Source organism: Dermacentor andersoni, chromosome 3, assembly GCF_023375885.2.
Source record: "Dermacentor andersoni chromosome 3, qqDerAnde1_hic_scaffold, whole genome shotgun sequence".
Taxonomy (NCBI): Eukaryota; Metazoa; Arthropoda; class Arachnida; order Ixodida; family Ixodidae; genus Dermacentor; species Dermacentor andersoni.
The window spans coordinates 217,940,618-217,952,709 of record NC_092816.1 but is presented as its reverse complement, the minus strand read 5'-3'; the positions used below and the strand labels follow the sequence as shown (position 1 = coordinate 217,952,709).

Sequence of the window (12,092 nt, the reverse complement as noted above, 5' to 3'; positions counted from 1 at the left end):
GGCTGCCTCAACGTTGTTCTCACAGGAGGCCGGGCATGATTCAGTCCCTCCGGGGCTTCATTTTCGCGAGGAACCTTCCGCTGCACTATGTGAAGCGCTTGGATGCCTTGTAGAAGGATGTAGGTAAGCTTCACGTAAAGCATGCATGGCTGATGCACATAGACTTTTCTTGTGCTAGCGAGTGAGATGTACGTGGTGAGATGCTTGTGGCAATCTCTCCTCAGCATTTCTTCTGCATTTCTCAAGCTGACAGGCTGCCGCGGCAGCCTTCTCGCAATTTTTAAAAGGTTCCTTTTGGGGCCACCAATGCGATGCCTCGGCAATGCTCGCATATCGCTTGTCACCCGTGACACCTCTTTGCAGCTGTTATAGCAGTGCCATTCTTTAATGCCGACAGCTGCGGCTTGTTACACGCAATCGGAGCGCCCAGGAAGCAGTTAAACGAGCGAACACAATCAGCAGCCGGGCGGAGGAAGGGGGTGGGGAGGGGCACTGGCCTCCTTGCCTATATAGGTTTCTCACATCAGCTCTGCCATCCCCTTATTTTAATTTTTTTCGTGCAATGCAGTTATAACAATGGAATTTTCATAGCACTTGAATATTGTTATAAGTGGGTTCGACTGTAAAAATAAAATAGGTCTCCCACTCACCACTTTGCAGTAGCACTTGTCATACTTGCGGTAGAATGTGAACTTTGCAGAAACATTCACATTGAGTGTGTGGTGCATAAATGGAAGCACCAGGCAATCATGGCTTTCACACCAAATCACTGTCTTGTTCGCACTAAATTTTCACTATAGATGGCATTTACAGGTGCATATTGTTTAACCTGTTGGGTACCAAGCTGCACTTGTCCTAGCTGTTTGCACTTGTGCTACCCTTAATTTGACCCTTGTGTGACTGGTAAATTTCGTTGAACTGTCCAAAAGGTCAAATTAACAAACGGCGGAAAAATGAATGAATTCGAATGTTTTTTTTTTATTATTGCTTGAAGTAGTCTGTAGCCTCTTTTTGTTTCTTGCTCTTGAAGCACCACTCAACCAACATGAGACAAAGAGCGCTGACATGCTTAAACACTAGCTCAGCATGACATGGCATGAAACAAGCAGGAACGGGTGGCTTCATGGGTAGAAGGTGTGTCATCCACTAAAAGATAAAATGAAATAGAAATGCAATAGGCTTCATTCCTAGGGAAGTAGCAGCAGCACCATCTGCTGAATTGTGTTTTCAAGCTTTTAGTAACTGCTGCACACATTAGAATGTGCCAGTGGGAGACGAATTAACTGACATGCTTTTGAGTTTGAACTAATCTAGTTTTCCTTCCATGCCAATGTATCGCTTTTTGCCAGAGCTTTCCAGTGCATTCAAATTAAAGGCCAACTGCAACATTATGCTAAATTTGTTGTAAATGAGTAGCATATGCCACTGAACCAATCTTGACCAAGCAGAGCTGATAATTGTATATTCATTTTGTTACCAGCCTTTGAACAGTGCCTAAGCAGAAAATTTGTGCACCTGGTGGTGTCGCTATGTCCCAGCACATTTCATCCAAAATGTTTCGTCGTGGCACAGGCAGCCATGGATGCCGCGTACTTGGGCTGGCTTGTGTTGCCATGCCTGGATAACCACAGAGACCAGTCGGAGTATGTGGTAGTCTGAGCATCGACTATGGCGTGAAGGCTTCCTGTGGCAGCCGCGGTATCTACGCTACGAGATTCAATGGGTGTGCCATTGCACTCTTGGCGGTCATGCCAAGGAGATGCACGTTACACAATGCCCCACTTGTAGTAAGCGGTAATGCCATTCTTTTTTCGAGGGGGGGGGGCATCAGTTTTTGTATCAAAAGTGGCCAACTTTGCTGGCTTACCATTATGCTTCCACTCGTGTTTGAAATGTCATATTTTGCCTGGAGGTTCCTTTATATCTACATTATCTGCCAATAGGCTTCTTACGTGGTCTGAAATTTCGTTGCAGTTAGCCTTTAGTAAAATGTTGAATAAACAGGTTCAATTCACAGGAGTCAACTGCACCATCATAGATTGAGCCGTACTTGTTCAGGCCACAGCTTTTCCTGGTATGCTTGCCATAGACGAACTACACTCATTCAACTTGGTTAGCATCATGCATTTGATTGTCTGCACTTGAAAAAATTGTTCTATGCTTTCGATTCCTTTCGTTGTCTTGTGTTTAGCTAATTACACTTGAGTCTTGCACGTGTGCTTAGGGAAAGACTATTTAGAGCAGAGGTTTTCTGCAAACATATCTGGTGAATAGAGCAGCGAAACCTCATTTATAATAAAAAATTTTTTTTCAAATTCTGATATAATGTGTAATGATTTGTTAGAGCAACAAATAAATCGTAAATTTAGTGCACTTTTCTTGCAAGGTTCAAGTATGAACGAGCCAGTAATTTAGCTAGATGTATACCTGCTTCTCCTATTTATGCAGTGTTCATTATATTCCCTTGCTCTTATTACAGGGCCTACACGAGCTCCGTCAGCTGAAGCTTCGACGGGGGCCACGACTGACAGCGCGTGCGCTTGGCCGCATGTTTGAGCACCAGAACCTGGCAAATCTCATCCGCCTCGAGCTGGACAGTCTTGCGCTGGACGACGAGGCACTCGCCCTTCTTGTCCGAGGGTACGTGCGTCCCAGCATGCCTTGCTTGGGGATCTGCCACAGCATATTTGCACGTGAATAATGCCACCATGAATATAACACAAGAGGTGACTTTCAATTTCTCCGGAAAAAATAAATACGTATATATATATATATATATATATATATACACACATACAGTAAAACCTCGTTAAACTGTAGTTGGCCAGAGCTCGGAAAAAGTATGTAATAAACAGTAGTACTGCTTAACCGAAACACCACGAGATCACCCACTTACCTGTCAAAAACGTAACTCGGAGAGAGTGCAATGAAAGGGGAAAAAAACATTCAGTATTTATGCAATTTGCGCAACGAAAGTGTTATTTTCGTTTGATGCCACAGCGGCCTAGCAGCGACAACAGCAGCCTCAAACTTACTGAAGCTGCGAGCCAGCTTTTCAGCCAGCCCCCTCTTCTCAACAGACACTCGCATAACAGATTCCTAGTTGGCGTTACGTATTCTCCGTGCGTGAGTGTGGTAGCTCTGTAGAAGTCGTGGGGTGCCTTTTCCACTGAGGGGTGCTGTTCTCGTTGCGACGATTGCATTCATGAGGCTGGCATAACGCACAGTTTCTACCCCTGTCGAGCCTGAATTGCCCGTGCTGTCGCTTTCCGTGTCGTCCTCATCACTGTCGCTAGTCGACACGTCGGCAACAACAGAGGCAATGATAACAAAAAGTCTTACCTCGTAGCCGACATCTCTTCGCAGTCGTAGTAGCGCCGCCGAGCAACTTCTTCACATTCCGAATGCCACACACTGTAGTCAACAGCAGATCTCTGTTATGTGCCAGCGCCAACTTCTTCGTGTCACGTTCGATAGCACAAATGATGTCTAATTTTTCTTTTGTGCTGAGCACCTGGCATCTTTTTTGAGTTTTGGCATGACACGACTCCTTAGTTGCACGACGCCACAACACCCTCTCATAGAATAAAGAATGCTCTCTGGCATGGCGCCAAAATGATGTTGATGTGGCTTCACACTTAAACGCGCAGGGCACTTGGAGGCCGTTGTTCCGATCTCTGAGGCTTGTTCTGCCGAGCCGCCCGATGGAGACGATGCACCGCCATGTTTGCGCGATGAAAAGTGAAAACACTATGTGTTAACCAATAAGTATGCAATAAGCTGGTACGGTTTATGTGGATACAAAACACATTATGTTAAATGGCCGCTGAGTTCGGGATTTGACTTCACTACTTTTTAAACGAAACTACTGTTTAAGAGGGTACGGTTTAATGAGGTTTTACTGTATTACGATTATAATGTGAAGTGATACTGCAGAAATGATGCAGAAAATAACAGGAAACTGCCGTTGCAAAACACGCTGAAAGGACGAGTACTTGCACAATTTAGTCATTGTCACTGCTTACGTTTTTGTCACTGTCAGCAAGAATGGTGTCATACTCAGTGCCACCAAGGTTATTGGACAGGGAGCACTTCAGAAGTGCCTGCAGCACACTTGAATATGGCAGAGCTGTGTCAATTAAAGTAGTAACTTAGTGCGATAAAAACCACAGAGACAAGAAAGGTGGAAAAAGACGAGCGCTACTCACAACTGTTTAATGGAAAAATAGAATCTTACATATATATAGACCTTTTCATCGGGCGAGGGGGAAAAGGCGTGCGGCGAGCCTTTCCTCTTGTCTGGCTTGGGAGATCCGGCGCGGCTCTGCTTGAAAGTATTGCTGTCGCGTGCTGCAGAACGATTTCGGAATGCTTTAGATCGTACTTTGTGAAATTTACGCCATGTCCGTTCATATAAGGTCGTCAGGGAAGCCTTTCGGTGCATCGGTGACTACAGTAGGCAGAACTATGTCTTGGGGGCACAAAAATGTGACATGCTTTATCAGCCGCAGTGTACGCACATTATCAGTCGCGGTGTGTGTATATGTTGTGAACTATTTTGCTTATATCGGTTTTAATTCAACAAAGAAAACCGTTGTCTCTGTATTACCAGCATTAAATGGTAAATCAGCTCACTGTCTTTGCTTGGCGTAGGGAGTAAGACGTAAAACATAAGAGCGCATGCTCGTGCACGGCCGACCTAAGGCAACCACGAAACATCTAAGCGGCAGGCGCTATCAAATATTTGTGATGCACCGGCATCGTTCTCGTGCATTTCAAGTCTAGTAGGCTTTAAATTACTATATGTCTACGCTAGCCTTCCTGCATGAGGCCGATGGCGTTGCTCAACACAGCGATCACTGCGGTTGATTAACCAGCACGATACATATGTAAGCTGTGCGCTTCGGCATTGCCTTGTTTGCCTGCATACAGCCATAATATATGAGAGGGATTGCATAAAAAGAATGCGATGCCTATTTTTGAGGACAAAATTTCTGTAATTTGTGTGAGTGTGTTGTCGAGAACGGAACGAGTACAACCGAAAAAAGAAATTCGGTTATCATTCTCTTTCTCGAAAAAGCAAGAGAGAACGGGCTAACGCTGCAATACGATGTCGCATAGTCACGCCGCACGACGTTTATAGATGTATAACCGCTGATGCCGTATGCCTGGACCATGTGGTATATAGAACAAAGATATATGTAATCCAGCACCTACCACTGCTTAGGACGCTCGCGCAGTTCGTAAATAGTCCCTTTGCTGGACAAGCTTAATTCAGACTGTAAGGTATGCTGCTATTACTTGCCAAAACTATTTTATTCAGGGGCGGAAACCTCATCCATCGAACCAAGTAGTCGCGCAGTGTAATCTGCAGCGAACAGTTTGAACGCTTGTCAAAGTATAACATCACAGCTCCTATCATAGCAGAACGGTACCCACGCTGTTACGATCGTCGCATATGTTTCATGGCTCCTAAACCGCAGCTTAGAAATAGAGGATAATACTGCAATAAGGTCACATTAGTGATTGGAACATTCAGAAATCCACAATTGATCTCCGAGGCTGATTGTAGGCTCAAATATGCGCGCACACATGGCGCTGCGTGTTCCGTCCACCTCAACGTCAGCAGAAATTCTGGCCATGACGCCTTAAACCACTTCAGCACGTCTCACAGAACCGTTTGCCATGTAGAAGACGCACGTCATACTAAACAGACCGCACGACCGCGAAAACAAACGCCAGAACCTACCGCTGAGCGTATACCTGCCATGCAAAAGACCGCTTTCACCCAAGCCAGTATGGCGCTGCTCATAGGCGGCGCCACTGCGTTCACAATATAGCGGCGGCTACGAAAAAACGGTGTATACTGTTGTCACACGTGCGCATACCAAGCAAAAGAAAGCAGGCACATGCACATCAAAGGCGGTTGCGCAAAAGTCAAATTTGGCATCTAGTAATGAGATAGAAGGCTCACTTATGCACCCATCTCTGTTCTCCTTGATGAAGAAGGCCTCAAGCGCAAGCCTAGAGGAGGTGTTGCCACTCTTGCCCAGAATGGTAGTCTCAGAAAATCGAGCATCACACCCACACGCAGTAACATGAGCCGCCATATGTGCGCACTTATCCTCTTTTTCTTTATTTTGTGCACATGTTCCCTTAAGGAGGTCATCATCATCAGCCTGTTTTATGTCCAATGCAGGTCGGAGGCCTCTCCCTGCAATCTCCAATTACCACTGTCCTGCGCCAACCGATTCCAACTAGTGCATGCGAATTTCTTAATTTCATCGCTCCACCTAGTCTTTTGTCGTCCTCGATTGCGTTTTCCTTCTCTTGATACCCATTCTGTAACCCTAATGGTTCAACGGTTATCTAACCGGCGCATTACATGACCTGCCCGGTTCCATTTTTTCTAGGTTGGTTGCTTTGGCTAGTTGGTAATTCATGATCAAAAATGACGTACAGCATGAAGGACAAGGACTGCAAAAGACGACCAGACACAGCGCTGACTTCTAAAAATATTTTATTGCGTTTCCACATCGTGTTCTATATATACAAGAGGGGGCATGCGCAGAAAATGAAAGGCAGTCACAAGGGGTGTTCTAACAGCAAGTCACTCTACTAAGAACATGAACGAGAAGAAAGGGGGAAAGGGAAAGAAAGAACATGGTCACTTGAAAAAAAAACGAACATTATGATTTCTATCTGTTGAGATACGTGACTTCATTAGGGGTCAGCGCAATAGAGGGGGCACTAACGCACACACTACCCAGTTTTCTGATGAAATCAGCTTCTATAATTTCCTGCGGGAGCTGTGAGCTGTGTCTTGCTAAAACTTTCGTATCTTCAAAGAGGGGCACGCAGTCGCAGTCCGGGCAGTGGATGCCCAAGTGGCCTTGAACAATGTTATGGACGTTATCACAGTCCTCTCTTACACGATCGTTTAAGCACGTGCCTGTCTGTCCAACATATTTACTGCCGCAAGACAGGGCAATTTGGTAAACCACATTCGTTGCGCATGTCACAAAATGTTTTCTGTGCCCGACAGAGCAACAACTCTGATAGGATTTTGGCGCGTTTGCACGCTTACAGAGCCTTGCCAGCTTTTCTGGGGCTGAGAAAACAACTGATTCCTGCATGCTGCCCAATTTTCTTTAGCCTATGGGAGACATTATGCACATACGGCAGCACTGCAAACCTGCGTCTTTCAATTGGCTGGTTCCTTGACTGAGCGGGCTCATAACGTTTTGTGCGCCTCAGAAGCTGTTCCGCTATGGCTGAAATTAAGGCCAAAGGGTAGCCAACCCAAGAAAGGCAATCAACCTGTGCAGCAAGACTATGTTGCATCTCGTGTGAGCAAGATTTATAGAGGCTGTTAACGAGGCATAACTTTATAATACCTCGTTTAACTAGCTTTGAGTGTGCCGAGTTAAAGGGCAAGAGTGGCTTCTTACTTCTCGGTTCGAAGCACCAACACACATGTTTGTTAGCAAGGCACAGCCTGAGATCTAGAAAGCGCAAGCAATCATCAATGAGGACCTCATGCGTAAGTTCTAGAGGCTGCAGCTCTTTCTTAAAGATCTTCAAGACTTCCGAAACAGCAGGCTCGAAAGCGTGATCAGTGCAATCAATAAATACCAGGTAGTCGTCCAGAAACCTGCACACTTTGACAACAGAGGACGTGTCTAGATGACCATGAATGTTGCGATCATGATGAGCTAGATAAATATCACTTAGTGTCGGCGACAGGCACGATCCTATACAGGAATGTTACTTTGTATGTAATTTCGTTCATTCCATGAGGTGAAAGTTGATTTCAAATAGAAGGTCAGCAAGTCAAGAAAGCAGCTAACACAAACACCTGCAGCATTTTGAAAGCCAACTGATCCAAAGTCATCAATGCATTCTGCAACAAGCAGTAGCAACTTGTCATGTGAAAGTGAATAGTACAGATCTTTAACGTCGGTCGAGAACATCTTGAGTCCCTTTTCATTGTATCTTAAAAAACTAATTTCACCAGAATCTCTAACAAGGAAAGGATCGTCAATGATTAGAAGGTTTAGTTTATCTTGCAAAAACAAGCCAAGAGCTTTCTGCCAAGTCTCTGCTTCAGTTACGATAACCCGCAGAGGGCAATCAATCTTGTACGTCTTAGCTGAAAAGAAAATATCTAGGCTTAGCGTTTTAGTTTTGTCTATCACTTTTGTTAGCTTATCAACGCTAAGGGATTTGCATAGTTTTTTGGCTTTCAATTTCACATTTGCAAGGGAAACACTGTCATCACATTTAAAAACTGAATCAATGGCAAGGGTGGCCTTCAAATTGATGTCACCCAACGACAGGACAGCGAAACCACCTTCTTTGTCAGAGGGTAAAAGTGATAACGAATTCGCTTTCAGAAACGATGTAAGTTATCCGATCGGGAGTACCTTTGTGGAAGGTTTGCAACGCGTCAAAACATCCACACCTTCTGCAACATGCCTTTCAGATTTGATTTCCGGGGCACATCCTGCAACTTGCTTGACAAGGGTGAGAAGCTCATGTGGCGACTTTCGAGGTTCCACAGCAAACTTAGGCCCAAGGGCTAACACATGCTACACCCTTTCTGGAAGTGTCACATTGCCAACACAGTGCACATTGTTCCTTGGCAGTGGTTGATTCTTTGGCGTTATGGCACGTAGTTGTTGAAGCGCATGCTGCCAGAGATGTTCAGCAGTTCTGTCAGAACTGTTTGTCTTGTTGAAACCTTTGTCTGTGTTTCTAGTTGCTGCTGTGCTTTTGAACACTTGGAGCGATGATGCGCTACCTGTGAACGAAGCCTTGCCACCATTAATTGGTTACGACTTGACTGCTGCGCATCATACGTGTTTGCTGTTTGCGTGCATGTACTAGCTTTCTGCTCGGTTTCATGCTCCGTCGACTCTAAAACTGCATTGTCGTGATCTTCTGGGTCTGCTTTTCGTTTTTCTCGCTTCCTAGGAGGAGCAGTGTCTCTGACTTTTTGGGTCCTGCGTGGTTTCTTTGCACTGGGTGCTAAGTAAGACGGATAGCCTTCAAATACGGTTGGAACTGCACCGGGAACCAGTTTTCTTATTTTGCAATCACTGACATAGTCAGTCACCATAAAGTGCCCACTGCATACTGTAGTAGATGGCAATTTGTCATTAATCACGAGATTTTCGAGAGAAATGTTTCTTTGTCACTTGTCGCACAGTTCCTGATCAGCTGGAAACTGGTGAAATGACACACCGGAAGTCTTTCCGGACCGCGACTGACAAAACGGCACACAGCAGTACACCATAGCGACGATCTCGACATGCGAAACTTCACTTCACAAGTCTGTGACTCGAGTATCCATGAAAAGTCAGATGCAGAAACTTGCTGCGAAATGTGACCTTGTCGGGAAGCCGAGCGAAGTATGCTGCAAGCGTGTAGATAGGTAGCTTCACGTGACAAACATTTCACTCATGCATTTCAACACAGTGAAGGAAACCAGCACACGAAAAAACGTGCCCGCGTGCGCACCAACTTGTTCAAAACCCGGCACGGCGCGCCACAGCGAGGGTTGGCTCGGGGCGCCCTCTCGCGGAGAACAGCGGTGCGGCAGCGCAGAAAAAAAATGCATTGGACACATTGCATTGGACACAAATGCATTGGACAGGCCGTAAGTGGAGAGTGTGCCGAGACCGGCCGTGGCTAGGATAACCTGCTTCTAATAGGCGCCGGACCTGCGCATTAAAATGCGCTCATTTAGTGCATGCAGGATCTGGTGAGAGAATACTTAAGGCACGACATGGCAAGTCTTCTCTCACCAGATCCTGCATGCACAAAATGAGCGCCAGTTTTAATGCGCAGGTCCGGCACCTATTAGAAGTGGGTTATCCTAGCGTAGCAGTGGCCACTGTGGCTGAACGCCTAGAATCGGTTTCGAGGGGGACGGACGTGATCACAGAAAGGAGTAATAGCAAAAAAAGAGTAGTGGCTAGTCCGTACATTCATTCAGTATCGCACAGGCTTAAAAAAGTTGCAAGTAGATATTATGTTAATGTTGCTTTCACTGCTCCCAATAAGCTAGGTAAGATATGCGCTGCCGTGCAGAGGAAAAAGGAGCTGGTAAAAGGCAAAAAAAGAACAGATATTTGTCCAGTGAAGCACAATAAGAACAAGTTTTACTGACTGTCGTATGGGTGTGGTTTATAAAATTCCCTTTAGATGCGGCCAGTTCTACATAGGGCAAACGGGGCGGTGTATCAATAAGAGGCTAATGGAACATAAAAGGTCTTTAACCGGTGGATCGCCTTCCAATCTTTCCCTACATTGCCAAGATTGTAACTGCACGCCACAGTTAGATGAATGCGCGATACTGTACAGGCATAAGAATGAAGATATGCGTCTTATGGTAGAGGCATGGCATATCTATAATGGTGGAAGTGCATGCGTGAGTAAGCCTTCGATTACTTTACATAAGGAAGAGATTAAGTGCCTCAACAGTTACCTCTCACGTAGACCAGCATATGTACCCGACTGACACGTGGTGATACCATTCCAGAGCTTGCACAGATGAGTTTTGCATCTTCTTTCTTTTTTGCACCTCTGTGCTCCTTTTAGTTGACAGTCGGCGTTCGTGTTGTCCACTTGTCTACTCTTGTGCCCATTCTGCGCGCCTTACCTCTTTTTTCGCTAATGAATCCTTACTAACAAGCTCAGCTTTCTGTCGTTCTAAGCTTTCTTGAATTGCTGACCTTCTATTTGAAATCAACTTTCACCTCATGGAATGAACGAAATTACATACAAAGTAACATTCCTGTATAGGATCGTGCCTGTCGCCGACACTAAGTGATATTTATCTAGCTCATCATGATCGCAATATTCATGGTCATCTAGACACGTCCTCTGTTGTCAAAGTGTGCAGGTTTCTGGACGACTACCTGGTATTTATTGATTGCACTGATCACGCTTTCGAGCCTGCTGTTTCGGAAGTCTTGAAGATCTTTAAGAAAGAGCTGCAGCCTCTAGAACTTACGCATGAGGTCCTCATTGATGATTGCTTGCGCTTTCTAGATCTCAGGCTGTGCCTTGCTAACAAACATGTGTGTTGGTGCTTCGAACCGAGAAGTAAGAAGCCACTCTTGCCCTTTAACTCGGCACACTCAAAGCTAGTTAAACGAGGTATTATAAAGTTATGCCTCGTTAACAGCCTCTATAAATCTTGCTCACACGAGATGCAACATAGTCTTGCTGCACAGGTTGATTGCCTTTCTTGGGTTGGCTACCCTTTGGCCTTAATTTCAGCCATAGCGGAACAGCTTCTGAGGCGCACAAAACGTTATGAGCCCGCTCAGTCAAGGAACCAGCCAATTGGAAGACGCAGGTTTGCAGTGCTGCCGTATGTGCATAATGTCTCCCATAGGCTAAAGAAAATTGGGCAGCATGCAGGAATCAGTTGTTTTCTCAGCCCCAGAAAAGCTGGCAAGGCTCTGTAAGCGTGCAAACGCGCCAAAATCCTATCAGAGTTGTTGCTCTGTCGGGCACAGAAAACATTTTGTGACATGCGCAACGAATGTGGTTTACCAAATTGCCCTGTCTTGCAGCAGTAAATATGTTGGACAGACAGGCACGTGCTTAAACGATCGTTTAAGAGAGAACTGTGATAACGTCCATAACATTGTTCAAGGCCACTTGGGCATCCATTGCCAGGACTGCGGCTGCGTGCCTCTCTTTGAAGATACGAAAGTTTTAGTGATGTTATGTTTATTTTGTTAGATTCATCGACCACACCTCTTGTAAATCAGCAGTGGCTGCGGTGACGTCACAAGATAAAGGCTATAGAAGCTACACTAACATTTAATAAAGCGTTTGTTCTTTGCCAACTGCTTCTCGAGTTACTTCAGTGGCGACGAGGCTGCCCACCACCGGGCCGTGTCTGCTCCATGGCGGCCCACACCGGACCGCCGGGTTTCGACGAAACGGAAGGCAGTCGGAACGCCTACCAGATGCGTCTGCAGTCCTACTTTGAAGCTTACGAAATTGTTGACTCGAAGAAACAACGAGCCCTGCTAACGGCAGCCTTAAGCAGGGCAACAGTCGGCATAATA

The 12,092-nt window shown here is 45.6% G+C and overlaps 1 protein-coding gene across 2 annotated transcripts in view; it reads left to right on the top strand.

Moving 5' to 3' along the window:
- The window catches only part of LOC126524290 (uncharacterized), a 60,172-nt gene that overhangs the window by 20,553 nt on the left and 27,527 nt on the right, over positions 1–12,092 (top strand). For both annotated transcript variants that reach the window (XM_055067231.2, XM_050172623.3), the window contains exon 3: positions 2,480–2,640. In XM_055067231.2, the coding sequence (XP_054923206.2) occupies positions 2,480–2,640 (161 nt within the window). The remainder of the gene's footprint in view (positions 1–2,479; positions 2,641–12,092) is intronic.